General features: G+C 41.8%; 1 protein-coding gene and 1 long non-coding RNA gene across 8 annotated transcripts in view; one reads left to right on the top strand and one right to left on the bottom strand.

The window, feature by feature from the left end:
* The window catches only part of PRDM16 (PR/SET domain 16), a 986347-nt gene extending 963853 nt beyond the window's left edge, over window positions 1–22494 (bottom strand). For all 5 annotated transcript variants that reach the window (XM_069239924.1, XM_069239929.1, XM_069239925.1 and 2 more), the window contains exon 1: window positions 22368–22494. In XM_069239924.1, the coding sequence (XP_069096025.1) occupies window positions 22368–22404 (37 nt within the window). In that variant the 5' untranslated portion in view covers window positions 22405–22494. The remainder of the gene's footprint in view (window positions 1–22367) is intronic.
* Window positions 22495–22595: 101 nt separating this feature from the next.
* LOC138300497 (uncharacterized) overlaps window positions 22596–23388 on the top strand; it is a 4776-nt gene continuing 3983 nt past the window's right edge. For 2 of the 3 annotated variants that reach the window (XR_011204951.1, XR_011204952.1), the window contains exon 1: window positions 22596–22791. This is a non-coding gene — a long non-coding RNA (uncharacterized lncRNA). The other variant, XR_011204950.1, reaches the window with a different exon arrangement.

The following is a 23388-nucleotide window of genomic DNA, read 5'->3' as shown; positions in this document are numbered from 1 at the left end:
GTATAACATGAACTACATTTTTTGTACTACATCTATTTTCCCAACCCTATATTTGCAAGGTGTTTGCAATGCATACGTTAGGCAAGCCTGGGATTACGAACGAAACATGTTACATACTCATTTATATAAATGATTGTTTTATTTTTTTAGAATAATTACTCCACACATAACTACCATTTTTATAAAAATACCCTCTGATATATACCAATTTGTCATTGACGAACACTTAATGTACCCAGATATTGTATATATATCAAGATGGAGGGAGAGTAACACAGCCAGGGGACAGAAATACTTGCTATCATCAGATGTGGAAGGATGGCACAGACCTCAGGATCATTTCCATTTGAGACTAGAACATACGGCCCCAAGGATGGCAGACACAACTGCATGTGGATTTGCCTATCACAGTCCTTTATTCCATTCCATGCACAGTGTTGCTGCAAATTGTAGTGACACGATACGAGTAACCTCTCACACTCAAAACATTTAATACTTTCAACATAGGCCTTGTTGACTTGGTATACCTTTCTTCTTCTACAAATTAAAGCCTGCAGTAAGAACCATCTGTCCCTTATACCTTTCCCTTCACTACATGCCAAGGTGCTGTAAGAAAAACATAATAAGGGGTCAACCTTGACCACTAGTCACAACATCAAAACACATTTACATAGGTAGCACCAGAAACCCACTCTCTTCTATTCAAACGTACCAATGGAATAGCATGTTATCCATTAATAGATGGACATCAGCAGCTCTTCGCTGGCATATAAATTCAACTTCAATAGAGTATAATACATTACACACTAGAATAATTGTATTTATGTGCATTGTACCTTGGATAATTAAGTTCACTTTAGACATTTTCTAGGCTTTAGTGTAGATAGTGTCTAAATAAAGCTGTCTGTAGCGTTGTGAGTAGACATTTATCTATGTAGTTTTACTTTCTTTAAATTTCTATTATATCGTAAATTGTTTGGTGGTGAGCCCTAAGAGTATGGGCACATATCTTATCACAACCTTTTCCAGTCCTGCTCTATAAACATGAAAAAACACGTCTTGCAATAATATTTCTAAGAGATTTAAGATCAAGGCAGAGGCTTTGTAAAACGCGTTCAAGTGATAGATACGTGGCTACTGCAACTTAACAACACAATGAAGACCCCTTAGATATTTAGAATATTTTCTCCAACACCAAATCCAATGATTATGACCTTTACAAAAAATAATACGAGGCATTCAAATGACATGTTTAAATTACAACACATACACAGACTAAAATATCATATTTTATTTATAGCCATGTCATTAATAAAATCAATTTTATGTTCATATGTTGTACCGCCATTGAGATTATTTACATCCTGTAGGAAGTTATCCATTACCACAATGGTAAGCATTGTGTTTAATGTTTAAATGGTAGGTGTGTGAGATATAGCTTACGTAGCTAACACAATAGGGGAAAATTCTACGTTTCCTTGGTTTAATTTCGTAACTATAACTACACTTTAGGTGTGTTTTTAAATAAATCGATAGATAGGTGAATGGAGATACATAGATAGATAGATAGATAGATAGATAGATAGATAGATAGATAGATAGATAGATAGATAGATAAGGAGATGAAAACAAATGTAGCCCAAAAACACATTTTATTTAGCCAAACTGCATTAATAAGCACACAAATATTGCTACAGTGCCGAACGCTATTTTTTTAAAACAAAGTACAAAAGTGCTTACATAGGACAAATATTGTTTACTGCCTCACAGATTGCATGTTTCAATTAGTTTGCCATAGAAAAAAGTGAACAACTCTCTCAACTGTAGTCATGCGGCCTCTTCAGCTTGACTTTTACCTGACTGCAGATAAGTACATTTGTAACTGTAGTGTACTTGAAAACGTGTCATGGCATAAACCGTACATGCAGGTGTACAGGGTATAACTGCTATTTATTATTATTGTGAGGGGGAGGGAGTGGGGCATCATGATGCACTCGAGGCTTTGCTTCACGAGTCTCTCTCTCCCTCTCACACACAAATAAGCGCATACACACACGCACAATTATAAATATGTATATAAATTGCCCAGAAATGGGAAATCCTAGTTACGTGGAGAAGCTGCGATTGGAACCCAGGATTGTTTGTGAACTTGATTTGCTCAGTAACCAGCTGTTGTGAGCAAGTAGGGAAAATAGAATTGAAGGAGTCAGTCCTGTTCCAAATACCAAAGAACTTGGCCTCTAGCAGCACGTTCTTCCTCTTAACATGATTGCTGAGAAAATCTGGTGGCTGCAGTTCAAATACTGCTGTCCTGCACAAAACACATTCTCCAAACCAGTGAACATTCTCCATCACAAACAGCAAACACATTTATGTGTCAATTTCATCTGCACCTTTCTAAAACAAAAATTTCAGGGGCATATTTATACTTGTTTTGCGCAGAATTTGCATCATTTGTTTGACGTAAATTCGGTGCAAAACTAACTCCATATTTATACTTTGGCACTAGACCCATCTAGCGCCAAAGTTATGGAGTTAAAGTAATTTTATGGCTGTGGAAACCTACCTTGCATCAATGAGATGCAAGGTAGCCGTTCCAATGCAAAAAATGACTATATGCCTTAGCGCCGTATTGATCCCCCGTGCTAAAATTATGCACAGGGAAGGAGGGGTCAAATAATGGTGCAAAGCTTGCTTTGCATCATTATTTAACGCCTGGGTCAGGGCATGCATTAGGGGACCTGTAGGTCTATTTCCATGGTGGAACACTATTGAATAAGCACACAGGTGCCGTCCCCAGGAACACCCCCAGCCCCACCCCCACCAGAGGGACAGCAGTGGATGGGGGACCCCATCCCAGGTAAGTATAGGTAAGTAAAGGTAAGTATTTTCAAAGTTTTTTTTAAGTGCCATTGGGGGCCCTGAAATGGGCCCCCCTTCATAGCACTGGGTGCAATGGCTATGCCCAGGGGACCCTGGTCCCCTGTGCTGGCCATTGTGGTCGTGGGCATGACTCCTGTCTTTTATACGACAGGAGTCTTGTGGTATGGATGGTTTTGCATCAGAAAATGACTCTAGGCTGGTTAGAGTCTTTTTTTTTTACTGTAACCTGCCTAATGTCATTTTGTGGTGCAAATCCCCTTTCTCCCATACTGCCACCCCCACCCGGCTAACGTAATTTTTTTTGTTTACGCTAACCTACCCTTTGCGCTGGCTTGTACCATTCCATAAATATGGTGCCTGGCTAGCGCTCAAGAATGGTGCAAGCCAGTGCAAAACCTTTTGATGCAAAACTGGATTGGTGCAGTTTTGCATCAAAAAGTATAACTATGCCCCAAAGTGCCTTATTTAGGGTTTGGCATCTGATATACCCTGTCGCAAATGTGTTGGATGTCCCGTCCAGCACATAACAAGTTCAATACAGCCTTTGTCACTTGTAATAGGGTCGACAGAATATCAGCCACTTTTGTGACAGAGTATCCTGTCTCTTAAACCCAAAATCAGGCGCTAAATTATTATCCACGGAGCACAATTGTAAACAGAGAAAAGGTTAACATGTGAAATCAATTTCTGTTCTTCAAGCATGCAGTGTATAACAAACTCAACAGAAAGTGTGTTTTTCGACATTCTACAGAAGGAATCCTTGTGATTCATAGTACACTTTAGGTTGCTAGTGTTGAGATTTTGATAAACTACCCCACTTTCAATGCACAATATATATGCTGTGCCGTTCTTATATGAGTACTAGTCTACAAAAGCAGGTGACAGTATCTAATGAGTTATGCTATTTGTGAGCCACATGGCAATTTTAATAAACGCTGCTTGTAGTGATCTCAGTTTCACCTTTATCCATTGTCACTTATAAAAAGTTACTTATCAAAATGATCAGTTTCCTTTGTGATGGTCCTTGTTATTAACTACTTTATAAAAAATACAATTTTGAGGACTGCCAACTTTTTCACTAGACCCCAGTAATAATATATTTTATAGTAAGTTTTTTGCAGCCACATAGCATTGTGCTTGACCATAATTCACTCAATCATTGTCTCTCACCTATGTACAATACATTTGACAGCATTTCTGAAAAACAGTTTTTCTGCTTCAACACCATCAATGTCACCAACAACAATACAGGACACTGCTGAAGATCTAGTGGAAAAACTCACAAATCTAAAACAACACCAAAGGCCATACAGATAGCAACCTGTTTCTCTACGGCAGTGGCAAAGTAATGACCTGATTTAGAGTTTGGCGGATGGGTTACTCCTTTCCAAACACAATGGATATCCCGTTCACCTTATTCCAAGTGTCAATCAGTCCCCTAGTCAAAACGTCTTAACACATATAGAAAACATAAGGCACATGACACATACCTCTTTACCCACCACAACCACCATATACAACACAACAAAAAGAAGAGATGAAAAGTAGAGCTTTACCTTGATACTCAAAACTGCACCTGTTATCCTACAAATAATATGTCCGGCAACATCCAAGCCAACTTAAAGTGCATGTCCAACACTCCTGCTGAAGCACCCATGTAAGCAACATCGCACCAAGTAAAAGACCCAATGTAATTCAATTCCATTCAAAAGCACTTAGGAAATGCAAATTCACTTACACCTATGGCACAACAATGTGGTTATTTGGGGTTTATTTGTGGTAAATCTCCTACTTTGCACTAGCATTCTTTACAGTCTTCATTTTGTTCCATATTGCAAGTCCTACAGTAAGTCACAATGTCTCAATATTATTATCAGTATATTCTTGCAAATGGAAGGTTTTCTGATTTCTCTTTCGGTATGGAAAGACTGGATAATCGGCCGTATTTTTGATTACGTGTTGTCTACAACATTAGATGTGGAGTTGGACACAATTCTTACAACATAAGGCATGTCTATAAGCACACAAGAGATGATGATAACAACAGAATTTTTTTGAATGAGAATTTGAAATTTTGTGTACAAGTTAGCTGTTGAAAAAGTCTTTTGAGGACAAAATACACATTGACTGTGCAGCGTTTTTACCAAGTGTAAAAAAATAAAGTGCTGTTACTTGTTCTCTGACTTCATCTATGGATGCATAGTCAAGAGTGAAATGGAAAATTGATTTTGTAGAGTGCATTCCCACACTGACTTTATTCAGCACAACAATGACCAATGCAAGAATACCATTAGAGCACAACAGTGACCAGAACCTGAACACCAATACTGTAAACACAATAAAAGGCATCAGGCCTCACATTGAAGAGGCTGGGAACACTAGAAACCAATTCAATGGGTATGTGCGCTTACCAAGACTCCACAGCACTAAAATTGTTTGTCTGGCTGGGTGATGCATTTCAAAAACCCAATCCACTTGGAGACCTCCTTTACACCAATCATACACTCCATGGACATGAGACAAAATAATAAGCTCATACCAAGCTGCAACCAGAGGAAATTAAGGTTGTACACATCCGGTCCACCAATTCTAGACCCTCATAAAACCATCACAGTATCTAAGCTAAGCTGTTATGAATATTGGTTTCAGTGTAGTGCCAATCATAGAAATAACTTTACACTAAGACCATCTAAATAACATTGTTGAAACCATGACACCAATGCAACTCATTAGCATCATCACTAAATACTCAGCACTTTATGCAACAATCTGCAATACAACCTACGATACTCCACCACACTACTAACACAATCCAATGATTAAATGAACTCGCTCATTGATGTGCAAAATCCATGCTCAAAGATTTGATAACTGATGGAAATTGACTCCTAGTACCAAAGTTGAGAGGACCAAATAACTTGAGTAGCACCTCTGTCTTGATGATAGTCCCAAGGACTTTTGCAACAAAGCTACTAAACCACTGACTATTAAAAGCTGTTTTCAGAATACTAATGTGCAGTGTAATAATGTGCCTGTTGAAGTAACTAGCAGTTAGAAGACCAAAAATACACAATTAAGTTTATATGATATAACAGAAATGTTTATGTATATCTGTTCTTTTTGGTACATATGTGTATAGTGTACGTTTAAATGATTTGTTACGATGTTCATAGGTCACCAATGACTATGAAAACGTTTTTGAATAATAAATTTAACTGAAATGTTTCTTTGTATTTTTGCACTATGTGTCTCTAAATTGTTCTTAGTAAAATGTATTTTTGTTTAAATATGTTTGAATCAACATCAAGAATAGTTCCAGTGTCAGAATCAATAGAACTTGCTACAACATGTCTAAAGCAAGTTTCCTGGGAGTAATCTTTGTCACTAATAAATTAACCCATTGGTGAAGGGATGGTAAAATGGATGTTCTAAAGAAGGATTAATACATTTACCTCGAATCTAGAATGAAACTCACTTGCTAAATGAGTATGCACGGTGTTCGGGTATTCACAAACACTATGGCAAAAAATTACTCTTTTCAGTTCGATAATGCAATTAATTGCTGTAACATTGGATGAACGTATAATACAAATGATTTATATGCATATAAAAAAAATCACAAGGTGGATTAAAAAATAAGCAACATGATTGTTAAAAATGATTTAATACTGTTGTGGCACTTAAGCAAGAGTCAAGCATAATAAAAAAAATAGTATAGTCTCAATGTGCAATAGACAGCTGCTGGTCAGAGTGTTCCAAGTCACTGAAATAAACCAAAAAAGGGACTACTTTCATAGGATAGAATGGAACAGTATTGATTGCATAATGCCTGAAACATGTTTGGTTGGCTGGACACATTGACTTAAGAACAGGAAACTAGGGAAATCTTTGAAAACCAGTGAAGCATTATTGTATGGGATTCAATTTCTCACATGCAACCTATGTTGTTCATGATACATCTGAGAAAAGTGTTTGAAACAAACTGCACAGAGGGAAGTACTGCACAGAACATGTTGCTCTACTCTGATGTGTTGACACAAACATTTAAATAGACAATTCCAACATTCCTTGTGCAATGGGGGATCTTTTTAATAGTTTTAGGATAGCATTATACTTTGTAAACAATCCCTTTGAATATGAATTTCTTTATAAATGTATTCCAACTGCTTTCCATATGGATAGCATGAAACTCTAAAGTGGATCATGAATCAATGTTTGATGGATTAATCCATATATAAGCCATGAGTCATCCTATGAAGAATCTTAGATAAGAAAAAGCATTGTCTTCACTTGTCACAACCTACTCTCTATGCCTGTTGCAGCCTTCTAATAAAACACCAACTCAATACTTTATTCTGTGCCATTAAAATATTTTTTTTTCAAACAAAATGTATATTCTTCAGTGGCATGAAGTTCAACTAATGGATGAACAGCTACATACTCCATTTTTTAATACCAGTTGAAATAAAAATATATAATAACATGTTTTCCTTCACATTGAAAGTGTTCGCTTTGTCTCACATTTCTGTGTGCAGAATAATGGCCATTAATCCTTTTAGTTACAAATTTCTTAAACAATGCATGCACCATCAGTCCCACATTGATAAGTACTATCAAATATGTTAGCTATTCCATACAGACTCAGGGAGGGAGAAAATCTAGTTACTGTGTTACTGTGTTACTGTGTGAAAATCTAGTTACTGTGTTACTGTGTGATAAAATAAACTGCAAGTCCACTTCACATATTCAGCCCATGTAGTTCACAAACTGTGTGATTTTGAATAACAATTGATAAGTTTCAGATTAAATGTTATGAAGATTTAATGTTATGAAGTCCATAATCCAATATTTGAACAACATGTAAAATATTTTGAACATATGAATAGCCTTTATGTTAATTCAGTTTTCCATTACAATCACAAGATCACATGGACAAAGCATTATCCCTTCAAAACGACTTGTCATAACAATATAACGTACATTTATTTGTAGTATTCCATCACTTGATAACATGAGTTTTTAGTAGAGCTTACTTCTGTGATGTTCATTTTGTCAATGGCAAGTACTTCCACATTAGTATCATGCCAGCTTTCAATACATTACGAACATTTGTCACACTGCATATGGGTAGTCTGTTGATGAATGTCTTCCACCCATTGGAAATTGCAGTTGTTACTTCATGTGCCCTTGGTGTCACTGAAGGTTGGGTGCTTGTGGTATTCACAACCACTGCTGCTTCCCTGTTTTTCCTTCAGCATCTTAAACCCAAATGAGTTCAACCTTGTATAGAATGTGAATTTTGTTCACTTATCTATACCTAGGAAGGATTGTTTAGGTTCTCAATGGTTTCAGAAATATTTTAGTCCTAGCTCTGGTCTTCATCGATGACAAATGAAGCATAATACAACCACTCATCTCATCAGAACCACCTGCAAGCGCTGTATCCCTATGGACATCTGACCATCCAAAGTCATCTCTTCCTAATTCACCTAAGCATTGTCTAGGTCACATTACCAATAGAAAGTTAAATGATGAACTTGTATGTATTAAACAAGAGAAATCTGTTATGATCTACTATAAATTCAAGAACCATCAAAGCATATACATTTATTCTGTGCTCACCTCTCAGATTAAACACATTTAGAAACATGATTTGTTATCTGGAACAAGGCACCAATGAGACAACTGTTGTGGAACACTGCATTCAAAGTCATCCCAGTTACTTTCTAGAGTGCACTTCCATTTTCAATACTCAACTAAAATCAGAAGCAATGGTCACTTGGAAATTCTGAAGATTTCCTTCAGACCTGGATCTTTGAATAAATGAACGGTGGGGGTGGGCAGTCAGTCACAGGGGCCTGACTGATCCAACACTACATGCTTTCTCAATAGCCGGCTTATAAATCTAAATGACAAGCGGTCCAACAAGGCTTTATTTACAGTAGTGCTTGAAAGGTCACATGAGTCTCCAGGCCTCAAAGCTGAATACCATTTGTGGTCAAGTAGGATCCCTCCACTTCATTGAACAACCTGAGTGCTTCTCCAGATGGACAAAGTTGTGTCCCTAAAAACTCTCATTAGAGTGCTGCTGCAAAGTCCAATGTTATTGGCAACACTAGGTGAGCCGAGACACTGGTCCATACGCTCCTCCCTGGGTACATAGTTGGGTAGGCTTGCCTCCATCAACACAACCATCTATCCTTGCAAGTTTCTAAGATGAACATGCGAACAATCCTCAAATCCATTCTAGACTGAGAGGACTGTCTCTTGCTCAAGTGACGTTATAATATTTTTGTTAACATGTGATTGTTTTCAGATGTGTTAATTTGAAGGATCTTTCTAAGCATACACCTAATTGTGTGGAACAACCTCCCCCTCAACATCAGAGCCTACTCCATTTTCTTTGATTCCGTAAGAACCTGAAGACCTGGTTTTTCATTTAACCAACATACCATAGGCAGGGCTAGACACACACCGGCTCTGTGCCAGAATACCCTCATGGATGATTGTGCTCTTTACAACCACATATAACATAACATATGGCATCTTTACATAATCTAAAAGCCTATTAAAAACCAAAGGTTGCCATTTTCCATCTGCCAGGCACACAGTGCGGAGCCTCAATACTCCATAATGTCACACAACCCAAGGAACAGGAAACCCATGCTTCAAATATGTACATGTTGCTGGTGCACCGGTCACGCTGAGTTAAGTTAGCAAGTGATAACTATTCGTAACTATAAGACATACTTGTATGAGTGCAGCTACAAACTTCTGAAGTGTTGCCAGGCAACACAAAAGCCATTATACCAAAAATGCATGTGTGTAATGGTGTTGTCATGGTGTCCGACTTAGATTTCTATGGAATGTCAAAAAGCTCTTAACCAAACCAAAGATATGCACCTGAAGGCAGTGCATGATATCGATTGTTGAGGTTAAAAGTCATACAACATTGCCTGCAGATTCGCCAATATGCTTACTGGCATGTGCCAAAACGAAAAAGAAGTAGTTTTAATAAAAGGCCCGTTTTTTCATAATTGGACAGATACATGGAAACAACAATAGCTGGCAAGATAGGTTTAGAGATGATAAATGATGCAAAACTTGGATGGATGGATAGATAGATGGATGGACAGACGGACGGGGAAGGAGGGATGGATTGGTGGATGGATGTTTAGCTATAGGGAAGACCAAATTAGTGGCATATGGCTGTCGAGAAAGAAAGGTAAGTGAGCTATACTTCGACTGAGGCAAATAGAATAGAAATGGATGTATATATAAATATAGTATAGAATATGGTGGAGATAAAGTTAGGAAGAACTCGCTATAGTAGTAGCTAGGTAGTCGACTGGCTTTAAAACATGAAAACGGTCACTGGGCCATTACTAATACCTCAGCTAAAGCTTTTCGAAAATCTACACAAATGATTGCCTAAAAGATACAGCCAGTTAGAATCACAACTTTCCGGAGGAGGGGGCGATGAATGGCAGCCAACCCTTATTTATGATTCATATTTTACCATGTGTAAACCCCCCTTCAAGCTCGATCACTTTAGCATCTCCTAACAAATGGCGTGAAACGTACATTTAAATAAAAATTAAGACTGTTGCAATGATTTTTAATCAGAGATAATTTTTGCAAGAACTCTAATTATATAGCATGTTAATTACCAGATCGCAGGCCCCTCGAGGATTTCTCATTTGCCTAATTGAATAAAAAGAGAATTCATGCCGTACAGTACACGCAAAACACGGAAGGCAGTGCGGTTTGGGGATGATTCAATTAGAAACAAAACAAAGAGTCTGTTGTATGTTTTTGAACGACATCGGGCTCAGTATGCCTTCTTTTCAAGCGTATGAATTTACATTACCCGCATACTCCTAAAAAACGACAGTGCCATTTGAATGTCTCTACGGTTAAACCTGCATGTATATACCGCTTTGCCATTTAGGTCATATTTATCTGTCTGTCTGTTCATCCACCCCTCCTTCCGCACCCCCGCCTCTGAAACCCCAGCAACCCACTAATCCTCTCATCCATACATCTATCCATCCATCACCCCATCCATTCATCCAGCTCTTCAATATCTATCTATCTATCTATCTATCTATCTATCTATCTATCTATCTATCTATCTATCTATCTGTCTATCTAGGTTTCACGTTCCTTGAATTCATAATTCGTATTAATAACACCATTCATGTGAAAAGTGGAAATATTTCATTAGTATGACGTCACTCACGTGAGGAAGTATGGGTTTTGAAACCACGGCTTTGTGTGTGTAATAACAATAGCTAAACAAGAAATGCATTGTTGCCTCACCTGGATATGTTTCATGGCTGACATCTTCCTCTGTTAATAGTCAGGGGTTCCCAACACTGAGGCTCTAGAACCATTCAACACCTTACAGGAAAGAAGATGTTCTCTGCCTAGATGTACCAGGAGGGATTGTGGGACTGGCCACCGGGGCATAGTGCTTCCAGGCCCTCTACAAGCTTTTATGCTTGGCTGTGCTGAAATGACCTGCACATTCACATGGTGCAATGGAGGCTGATTGTAACATTTGCCAGAACCGGCTCTGGTTCTCAGTCCAGCCCTGTCAGCAGATGGTTCTTGATCAATATAACCCTTTTTTGAAGGCAGGATTCACTGACCAGGTAAGAGGGCTGTTGGTATCTATTTCAAGAGGCCTGACCCCGCAACGATCGATGAGGGCCTGATGAGGTAGGAGGCAGGGTTTTAAGTGGCATGAAAAAAGTGGGGGGGTCTCTAAAAGGGACGTGACCTAGGAGGTGGAACTATGGATCCTTTACAACAGATGCGGCCTTTATAATTAAGGGTGTGGCTTAAAACGTGTAAACCAGATTCCTATGCTTCCCATCACATTTCAATCGACATGTTGGTGCCTCTCAGAGAGCCATTTGTAATTATGTCAAAAAATAACATACACTAATGGGCATGCACTTTCACCGAGCAGAATCTATTAGTTTTGCCAATGCTTGTTAGCAACAGCAGATAAATGAGTAACAATTATTTTCTTGAGAATAATTAGAATTGAAAAGTTTTGAAATATGAGATGTTGACTTAAGCATCACTAAGTTTAGTGGAAGAGGTAGTCTTCCTCTGAGTGTTTTAATCACTCTTACCTTCACAACACTTTCTCTACAGTCTCTATGTTGGACTTTAATTCTCTTTTTCTCCACATAGCTTTCTAAAATCTTTCATCTACACATCTCACACCACATCTCTTTCTTGTTCAGCTCCCACTTCTCACTCTCTCCTGCATATACGTCTGCCCATTTCATTCACTTCACCATCCCTGCCCCCACCTCCACCACCACATGCACAACACAACTACTTATCTGTAAGCACTGCATTTTTGTTTATTTGTGTCAGGGCAATGGCTTGTCAGCTGTGACTCTTCTTCATACACTGTGTATAGAATCACAATTAAAATGGCCACACATAACAATTGCAACATGTGATATGCAGAGAAGCCAAGGATTGGATGAGCATATATTCTGAACACCTTTATGACCTACTGACATGCATTGTGAGAACTCATAATGCCTCAGGCATCAACTACAGATCTCTCAATGGTGGCGGTTGTAAACACCCACCCACAATCTGAAGGCACACAGACTCCTAGGGGTGATTCAGTTCAAAGTACACAATATAGAAAAGTAACATCCTGCAGAAAGAAAAATACAGAAACTCAGCATCCTGGAAAGAGCAAGCGCTCTTAGGGAATACAAGATTAAGTAAAACGTGTGAAATATCTACAGGAACCACATTGCTGATAAGGATTACTGTAATGGTTTTTACAGCCATTGTTCAGATAATTAAGTTCATGAATATAGAGCCCAATAAGGACCAGTTTCACTCTAAGTATATAATTACTGCGGGGTCTGAGAACCAGAGGGACCGCCCAGTTAAAACCCTTGTTGAAGGCCTCTCAGCGATACATAGGTGGTGATGTTGGCTCCCTGAGATGATATGGTCTTTAACCTAAAAGGCTTACATCTAAAGTGACACAAATAACTAGGGCCTGAGTCACAAAGGCAAACTTACACTTTTGTGTAAGTTTACATTTCCAGTAGTAACTTTACTACTGTTTTGATATTCACAAACTACTCGTGTCATTTTTCTACTTGTAAGGTACAAAGGTAAAGTTACACTTTTCTGTCAGTTTACGATTGTTTGCTATTCATAAAGGTATTTTATGAGTAGTATCTTTACGACTGTGGAGTCTCCGCACTTAAAAAGATGGGACTGTCCAATCTTTTTGTGTGCAGAGACTCCACAGTCTTAAAGGTACTGCTCGTAAAATACACTTGTGAAAAACAATAAATTGTAAACTTACACACAAATGTGAGTATACCTTTGTGAATCAGGCCCCTTGTATTTAATCTTGAAAGTTAGCAGACGGGGCACCAGAAACATCTTAACTTTGAGCACTTAAGGAATTAGTGTCCTTACACCAAACTGAGTGATACCCAATTAATTGTCCTCGTAAGTATGGATGTTGGTCTTGTGAGTTAAATGTTTAGCCTGTAGGTTACACACAGATCTTCATAGAAGGGGATCAATACACTGCTCTATTTGATAACTTCTTAAACAAGCCCCCCCCCCACTCATGACTGGTGAATGGGGGTGAAGGGGTCGTGGGGTCTGCTATGCCTATTAAAAGTAAACAGGGTCCCAAGTAGATTAGGAACTGCAAAACGTCTCCACATGCTTCCAACAAAAGAGTTTGCTCCTCAAATATGGAGGGGTCCATGTGGGCCAGAGCTGCAGGGTTCGTCCTGGAAAGATGCTGCTGGGATCACAAGATGGCCTTACACCCTATTCGCAGCTCGCTTCACCGATCTCTCCTGCGCTTCTGGACATGCATTGGCAATTGTTACCACCTCGGTTTAAAAAACTTCTACTTAAAGCACTTCAGAGTGGCCCTCGGGACACAGGTCCTTTGGAAATGAAGCAATCCAATTTCATTAATATGCAGTTGCAGGGCTGACCATAAAATCAATGTGGAGAATAGATCAGCCTTGAACACCCATGAAACCCTGAAATGGAAAACTCGAGCCGGGAAGTGTGTGTTTTTTAAATACATAAATAAATAAATAAGGTGGACTCCCTTTACTTCGACAGTAGACTGCTAGCTTTTCAGCCACTTCGAAGCACTTGAGTGGCGCAACCTCTGGCTGGAGCTCAATGCAAATATGCTGCCATGCTAGGTTATTGTGCTTTAATTGTGATTCTTATGTCACATTATGTTGTTTTTTTATGCAGGTTGGAGATGTTGGGCTACGCTTGCGCTCTATTGCTGATTCAGAGCTCGTTATGTATGACACGGTATATTTAATCGTGATTCTGACGTTTGATAAGGTTACTTACAATTGAACAGCAGTACATTTAACAGGAGAAAACTAATACATTTTTATTATTTGTCTTTATTTTGCACTCTCACAGTTGAAAGGAACATAAACTCACATAAGAAGATAGCCCCCTGACCCTATTGAGTGCTCGGAGAGTGGAGAGCAAGATTGTATGAGGAAATGTACCCAAGTGGCATAGAAAGCTACACAGTGCCCATGTTAGTCTGGGAGGAATGGGGCCTGGGGGAGATTTAAAAAGAAAGAATTAAAGGGAAGGGAAAGGAAAGAGAGAGGGAGCGGGAGAGATGGGGTGTGGAGAGAGGGTGGAGATGGACAGAGCGAGAAAGTGAAATAGAGAGGGGGGGGTCACTTCGATAGCTTGCACGGCAGTCACCGGCAGCAGGTCACTCTCAGGCGGATCCGAGCAGAGTTCCTATGGAAATGCAGCCTGAGGCCAGCAGCAATGTGCTCTGCCACACTTACCAGCAAATATGCTGCTCATGCCCCAGAACCAAGGGTGGCAAAACGTGGTCCCTGTTTAAGGACACCTGCCCGTTTACAGAGCGGTTACTCTGGTCTGAAAGAATACACGATGTGCACTTAGCAGGCTGAGAGTCAGCCGCCAGCTTCTGGCTAGTGGTAGTTTATTATCCATCCATGCAGACGCCACTTTCATCCTTCCGTCCAGTCAACCAGCCGTTCGTCCATCCATCCATCCACCACTTGCATCCGTCCATCCATCCATGTGCGTGTAGTCACGTAGGACGGTAGAAAGAGAGTGGATCTTAGATTGATCCTTGGTGCGCACATTGTGTATGTGGACTGAATTGAGAACAAAACTGGACACATGACTGCGTCCAGAAATATCATTAAGTACTCACGCATACCCAGCTGCCCATGCTTGTCCGGGGTGGGGGGGTTGGTTTTGTGTTTGCGTGTATACAAACATTCACATCTACGAATGTGTTTGGACAAACATGAATTTCATGATCAGGTTGGAGAAGTAGATGAACATAGGGAGATGTGTGTGTAAATATGTGAGGTACATGACTAGAGTGCACATATATACACACTGACTCTACCCGTCTTCATTGGGGTGTGATCGTGTATATGTCTATTTAGGTGGGACTGCTTATTATAATTGCACGTTTAAGGTGCAATGACACAGAACAACAGAGAGGAGCGAAGGTTGGGGGGTGGGGGCGCTTTCGTAATGAAATGAGTAGCCTGACTAGGGTGTGCTCCTGCACAAACACACACTTCCCCACTCACATTGACGATGTCTAGCCACGGCGTGATGTCTCGCTAACACCTCTCCCCCGCAGTTCTTGCCCACTGCTTTAGGTGACCACGCCCCTGATGGTCTGATGGGCGAACACGTCAATAGATGCCAACAAATGGACACTGTGCAGACCCCTCTTTGCCCCTGGGCAGACACTCTTTAAGGCCCGGCCCATGGGATGGCGGGGGGTTAGGAGGAGGCTTTTCACCAACCCCCGCGCTGGCACCAAAGTGTCCACAAGTGTCAGCAGAGGGCATCGTCGTGACAAGCAGCCTCTCGCTCCCTCTCTGTCATATCTTTAGTATATTGCCCCTTTAGCCATCCCCAAGGTATCTTCGCAATATTAGCCTGTCTCAGCAACAGGAATTCACGTCCCAGAAGCCATTGCGCACCGAACGCTGTCACAAATGTTGTGAGCAGCGCTTCAAACACCAACACCCACATCAGCTGGTTGCCACCCATGCCGTGCATGTTCGCCTTGTATCAGATTTCACTTCACTCCTCTTTAGTTTTCTGCTGACGTTTTAAACAGCTGAATATTTGAAACTTAAAAACATGTAATAACCATCCAACTCACATTATTTAGGGAACGAGGCGATGGCGGGTGGAATACAGCTTTTCAAGAGGTTTTTGGCAAAAAAAAACTAACTTCTTCACAGCTGCAAAAAATTGTCATTTTATGTGGGTTCTTCCTAGCACTTGAAGTAAAACACAACTCGCTTGTATTGGGTGTGCATTAGAGAAAGAGAGAGAAACAGAGAGAGCGAGGGAGAGAAGGCTCTGAAGCATCTGTGTGCTTGTGTACGTGTGAGCCACAGCATGTGTTCTGCGAGAGTGACAAGTGCGTGCGTGTGTTGTGCGCGCTAGAGAGGAAAGGAGTAGGTGTCGGTGTGGTGTATGGGAGAGAGGGTGTGTGCTTGTGTCAGTGTGGGGCTAGAGGGCTTGTATTTTTAGTGTGTGTCCTGATTACACACACATGTCTATACATTCCTGCACACGTGCACACATTTTGGGACTAAAAAGGATTTTTTTAGGAAGCAAAAGTGGAAATGTATTTACCAGTTGGCCTGCATTGAACTGGAGTCTTTTCAAGAGCAAGAAAGTGCTATTAGCAGGAAAATGTCAACAAATACATTAAAAACAAAAAGAGTCTGTACACACACTCGGAGATAAAAGCAGAAACATGCATGCCTACACACACATACACACAGCCATACTCTTAACTTCCCCTCTTGGTGCAGTGACTTTGTACTACTGTGTTCCACCACCACACACTCAAACAACCACTCATAGTTAAGCTATCTAGCCTGTCTATAGATCTAGACATTGATATTTCTACTGCGTGGCAGTGAAATTAAATGTGACCCAATCATTTAGATAAACTTTACTGTTAAACCCACATTTGCACGACCCTTGCTACACTGCAAAGACGAAACTAAAGTTCATTATTACAGTACAGCAAAACTGACATGAGACAATACTTTCTACTGCCTTACAGATTGCATGTAACACTTGATTTGCAGAGGATTTGCAAATGACAACAACTTTCCCAATAGTACCGATTTGACCATGTACCCCTGGCTTCTGACTTGAATTAACATTTATTATTACAGTGTTTACAGGCATAAGTGCCTGCATTCAGTAAATACAACTAACAACACATGAAGAAAAAAGTAAAATCATGATCAGAGATGGTGCATGGAAAACACCTATTCCAGTAGATAGAGACAGTGACCCCCTGCGTGATTTGCAGTATCACTTTGGTCCTTTGTGCGGAATGAAGTTATCCTTTGGCCCTTACATGATTTACAGGTTAGCCTCTCTGTGATTTGTAGTTTCCTTTGGATATGGGTGATTTGCAAATTCAGTTCAGATCCCCTTGCAGTTTAGCCATTTGTCAATTGTGTGGTTTGTAGCTAATGCCAGTTTCATGGCTCGAAGCTGCAGTTTTATTTTTGTTCATTTTGTGGTTAAATTCGGTCCCTGGTGCATGCATTAGTTCAACTTTGGACTCTGTGTACTTTGTATATACAGTTTGCCCTCCCCTTGAAGTTTGTTTAGCCATTTTTCAGTTGTGTAGTTTGTAGCATTTGCCAGTTGCATAGCTTGAAGTTGCAGCTTGATGTCTGTGCCTTTTGTGGTTAAATGTACTCTACTGTGTATGCTTTAGTTGAACTTTGGACCCTTTCTGTGTCCCATGTGCCATTTTCCCTCCTCTTGTAGTCTCCAATTTCCATTTGTCACTTACATTATTTGTGTTTGAGACACAGCCTGGTGCATTTTGTGGATGAATTCTGTCCCTTGCCGTCTGAAGCTATTTTTTGGCACCTGTGTTTGTTGTGCAGTTTGGCCTAGTGGCTGGTGCAGTTTATGGTTTTAGTTGGGCCCCTGAGTGGTTTGTAGCTGCAGTTTGGCCTCTCCCCAGGAGAGTATTCCAGTTGCAGTTTGGCCTTCGTGTGCTTTGTGTCTTTAGTTTGCCCTCCCACCGGTGAGGTTTGCAGTTGCAGTTTGGCCCTCTTGTGCTCAGTATTTGCATTTAGTGCTCCGTCCCCCGCTCCACCTCCCCGTGAGGTTTGCAGTTGCAGTTTGTCCCTCGTGTGCTTTACGTTTGTAGTGTGCTCTCCCTACGGTGTGTGGTTTCAGTTTTGTCCAGTTTGAACCCAGGCGGATTGAGTCCAGCAATGTGGCCGGTTCCCAGGAGGGCCTGGCCTCTGCTCGGCCATGATGCCAAATGACAGGCAATTTAAGCAACACGCCTGGGCTTCTTTCAGCGGCACACTGCCTCCTCAAAGCTACACACCAACTGCGCCTTTCGGCGAGGACTGAGCTAAATTAAAACCCTCAGTACAGGATTTGCACGGAACACGTGCGCACACATACACATTTAACGCTTGATGGTAATGCAGCGAAACCACTGGCTATACACACGAAAATAAACAAAGCAAATGAATGCTCGGGCACACGCAATGCACAGTCTGCCTCCAAAGGCATGCTCAGGGGAAGTGCGGAAACACTAGCCGGGGGCTACTGTTCTGAACTGTGACCCCGAAAATCCTACTCAGAAACCCCATAAACTGCCGGGCCCTGCCGCATATGCAACACCTGATGTTAATCAATGTTGGGGGCTGCAAGCGCTCGAGGCACGCATAAGAAATCGCTTCTAAAATCACAAGGACTCCAGCTCCATCTTTGTTTCTGAAAAATGTGTTTGTTTATTTATTTATTGCAATTTGCCGAAGTATAATCAGACGTCCATTCGGACGGGCGAATTTTCACCTTGTAAAGCCTTCGCTACAGTCGGAATGGCGCACACGGGGTCCGCGAACCGAAAGAAAGCGAATCTGCAACTCGTCCCGCAACTATATTTAGGCCTGCTCCGATTAACAAAGTCACCTTAGGCTCTTCACGGTGCTGTTTCCCAAAGAAAAACAACAGCACTGTGTTTGCCAGAGTTCCAAACATTAGATTATATTTTCTCAAGGATGAAGGAAGTGTGTGGAAAAATATGTTCTCGCACAATTATAGTCAGGAATTCCTTGAGGGTTAAAACTTTCAAACATCAACGGACCCAGAATTTACATCGGCCACGTGGAGGGGGATATACCTTTTCTTGCAAAAAATATATGGAAATGCCCGTTATAAATTACACAAGTTTTCAGGGTCACATAACTCACCGGTTACCATAAAGGACGCCGTATACCCTAGGACTGTTCACGGTCATTGCAATGATATGTCTTCCATCTTCACATATTCGATTTAGTATGTAGGTGAATTAACAGATTTACGAAGGCTGTCTAAGTGTGTGAGTATGCTCGCAGGCACATAACCATGCATATAAACGTATATATAGGCTTAAACATATACAGCCTTGCATTCTCTTCATAGGTATGCGCGTTAAAAGTCTAGTGGAATTTAAATTTGAAAAACAATGCATTTCGAAAATTAACTTTTTAATCCAAGTTTTTTTTTTGTTTTTTTATGCGACATGTCCTATTCAAATATTACATTTTCAAGAATCTAACGTTTTTAAATAATAATAAACACGTTCAATAGGAATGAAACCAAATGCCTACACAAACATATCTGTTTATGCGCAGCTGGCTGGCATATACTTCAAAGATTTGTTTTTGTCTCGGTTTCTTTCTAGTTTGTGAAAATGAAAACGCTCCGCATTACAAGATACACAGTCAACCTCCAACATGTTTGTTGCATTGAAATCCAGCATTGAGTCGGGCGTGAGTGGTCGGGCCACTGCGTGGTTGGCCGGGTATTTTTTTTTCAATTACAAGTGTGAACTGCAGATTTGAACAATGTTTCAACAGCTGGAAGTGTGCACACGTTGTGGCCTTTCATATCAGAGCCAACTGCCACTCCGAGGTCTGATGAAGCGCCTTGCTTTCCCTGTAATGCCCTTTCCTCCACACCAAGGGCAAGCTGTGCCACGTGATCACCTGTGTGTAATGCTGCAGCGTGCAAGGAGTGTAGGTTGTAATGAGGAACGTGCTTGTAAAACAGGGCCAGTCCGCACCGATCGCCGTCAAAACAATAAGTCGCCATTTTATATAAAAGCATACACGTTGTGGAGTGTGTACACTTTACGAGAAAGGGAGATTCCGTCTGCAACTGCTGTCAAAAAGTTCAACAAGACCGAGGTAAGCCATGTATGTTTTTCTGCGCGCATGCATGGTGAAAGAGAAACTGAAAGCGTTTAGACACAGGCTGCAGCGTCCCGGGGGTAGCGTCCCACGTACCCAGCCACAGAGGAACACACGTGCAGCCTCATGCATGTGTACATTTCACATCTGTCACCGGCAACCCGAGGAAAGAAAACACAAAAACACAAACACGAAATATCAACCGCACTCCTAGCCAGAAACAAAAACCACACCGTGGTCCGGAACGTGCAAAAGGGAAAAGAAACACCGCCAACAAAAGTGTCCTCGTGATTAGAAGCAGGAAAAATACTGTTATATGAACATTCGATGGAATGTAATCCCCCCCTCTAAAATAAAAACCTGAAGATTTTTTGTCGTAAAATTAGCAGAGTTGACAGTCATGAATGATTCCAGTTTCTCGCGTCTAAAAATCTGTTCAATAAGCCTGAGAAAAGTATTTTATTTTTTAGAATCAAGTCATATGTTCAAAATAATAATTCCAGACTGCCTCTCCCCAGCGACTGTCTCTGTCATTCTGATTTGTGTCACACTCTGTTTGCTGTCTCAGTACCTCACTTCTCTTTTTGAATCTTGGTACCTCAGACACCGCCTTATTTCCCCCACATTACCTCAGTGCGCTGTCTCGGCCACTCTGTGTCTCTCTTAGTCCCCCTCCCTGTGTCACACTGTCTCTTCGTCCCACTCTCTATCTTCCTATGTCTCTAAAGTTAACTTCTCTCGTAGTCTCCCCCTCTCTTTTCTTGCTCTGCATCTCTTTTAAATGGCCGTAAAGCACTGTCTCTCCCTCACTTTTTTATTTTTGCCGCCGCTCTACTTTTAACCAATCTGTCTGTATCATTTTTTTTTCTCCCAGCCACTGTCTCACGTTTGGTGTCTCTTTCCATCTCTTTCCACTCTTGTCAACCCTTCTACTAGTTTGAGTTCTCTGCGGCCACCACGCCCCCTTTTCCTTCCATGTTTCACCCCACAACCTGTCTGTGCACTCTCTCTCGCTGGCAGTCTCTTCCCTGCCCATGTCTCCCTCCTCGCCTCGGATCTGCGGCTGCACAGTGCCTGTCTCCCCCTGTCTCCGCCCCCTCCTCACAGCCTCACGCTCATTCCTCTGATCTCCCCTGTCACTGCCACAAGTCTGTGCCTGTCTTTTTCCCTGTCTTATTCTTTATGCACTCAAGGGTATTTCTTTACTGGCGGTCTCTACCCTGCCGTTATTTTTGTACAATTTCCCCTCACGTTTCTCCTCGCTCTGTGTTGCGGCTTCTCGGTCACTGCCTCTCTTTCCCATGTTGTCGCCTCAGTCCCTGTCTCTTCCGTGTCTCTTGGGTCTCTTCCAACTCCCTCCTCACCCCTCTTCTCTTTCTCCTCTCTCGAGCTCTTCGCTGCCTGTCTCTCTCAATCCCCCATCTGCACCGGCTCTGTTTTTTCTCTGTTGTCCCTATCTCTGACTCGGTGCCCGTCGCTTCTCTTTTTTTCCAAAGAGCTCTCTCTCTCTCCTCTGTCTCTCCCTCTCTCTCCCATCTGCTCCAGCTCAATTCTCTGTTCTCCTGCCCCTGTCGCAGTGCCTTTCTCTTCTCTCTTTTCCCAAAGACCTCTCTCTCTCCTCCGTTTTTCCTCTGTCTCTCTCTCTCTTTCTGTCTCACCTCTGTCTAACCCTCTGTCTGTCTCTCCCATCTGCTCCAGCTCATTCCTCCGTGCTCTCCCCTTTGGCTCTCATGGGCAGAGCTCGAGCGCCCACTATTTCAAAAGCATGGAACATTATTTCACAAGACTTGGAACAGCTCAATAAAAAAAGTTCCCCTGCCTTCCGTCAACTTTCAAATAACTTTCGCCTTTGCGGATATTCCCCATTCTCTCCTCGCCTCTGCTGCGGACCTTGGCGCCCTGGGGTCCCCTACATGTTCACCCCTAAAACACAGCTGGGAATCCTCTGCAGGGCTCGCAGGCAGCGTCCCCGAGCCTGCAGCGTGTACATGTGTGTGCCCAGCTCTCGGCACAGCCAGGGCACCGATGATCATCTGCCAAGGGGACCCCGAGATCGGGGGGCCGGAGGGGGGGCTGCACGCCTCCCCCTGAGGTCAGGGCCCTTGGCCAACCGCTGCCCCCCGGGGTCAGGTTCAAAGGCAGAAGCAAGGGGGAAGAAGAAAGACTTACTTTTCGCCAGCTTCCTCGCCCTCGCCTTGGATCGCATGTCGCCGGCTGGTGTGGATGCCTCTCCGCCTCCTCGAGCCCAGAAGCAGCTAATACACTATCTTCATCTCCCCAGCATTGTCAGTTTGGACACCTTCGCACATGCGCACCAGAGCCCTTCCATCTGACACCCTCGACAGGGCCAAAAAAACTTTCCAGTGTATTCATCAGCGCCACTTTCCCCGCTCTGTCCTATCCTCTTCTCCTGAACACTCATCTCCCCCACCTCCTCCCCCTTCTCCTCAGCACCATCGCAGGCCGGCGTGCTGTTTCTCTCCCCTGCGCTGCCCCTTTAAGAGAAACCCGGCGCTCTGCGTGTGCGGCACAGCCTGCGCGCTCCGGCCAGGCACTGGACACTGTGTCAGGACCGAGGCACCTCTGCGGGAAGGTGAATATGCTTATTAATGTAGAGATGCACGCCCGGCATGGAGGATGCTGCGCTTTGCACTTGGTCTTGTTTGCACGAATCTTTCAGTCATGCTATTTATTTCTGCATGGTAAGAGTGTGCACATGTGGAAGTGTGGTTTATTTCTGGAAATGTTACATAGGTAGAAGGTGGGCATAGCTTCAATACCTACAGGTGTAGTTGATGTTTTGATATTTGGCAATTTATTCTTATTAAATGATTCTCTCTCTATATATATATATATCTTGCAATTCACTGACTTTGACAGTGTGATAGATCAGCTTTACGTGTGTTAGTTTGATAAGATAATATTTTTAAATGTCACTGTTGTTGTTCCTGTCACAGTATATATAGAGACATCAATAAAAGTTACAGATTAAACAGACAGATAGCTAGCTAGTTAGCTAGATAGATAGATAGACAGACAGATAGATAGATAGATAGATAGATAGATAGATAGATAGATAGATAGATAGATAGATAGATAGATAGATAGATAGATAGATAGATAGATTCATTCTTCGCAGGATCTGTGTGAGCTGACACCTGCACGCATTCTCACGCCTCTAGGCGCCTTT

This window comes from Pleurodeles waltl, chromosome 6 (genome assembly GCF_031143425.1).
Source record: "Pleurodeles waltl isolate 20211129_DDA chromosome 6, aPleWal1.hap1.20221129, whole genome shotgun sequence".
Taxonomy (NCBI): Eukaryota; Metazoa; Chordata; class Amphibia; order Caudata; family Salamandridae; genus Pleurodeles; species Pleurodeles waltl.
Note: the sequence above shows the minus strand (reverse complement) of the source record. Positions and strands in the feature narration are given on the sequence as shown.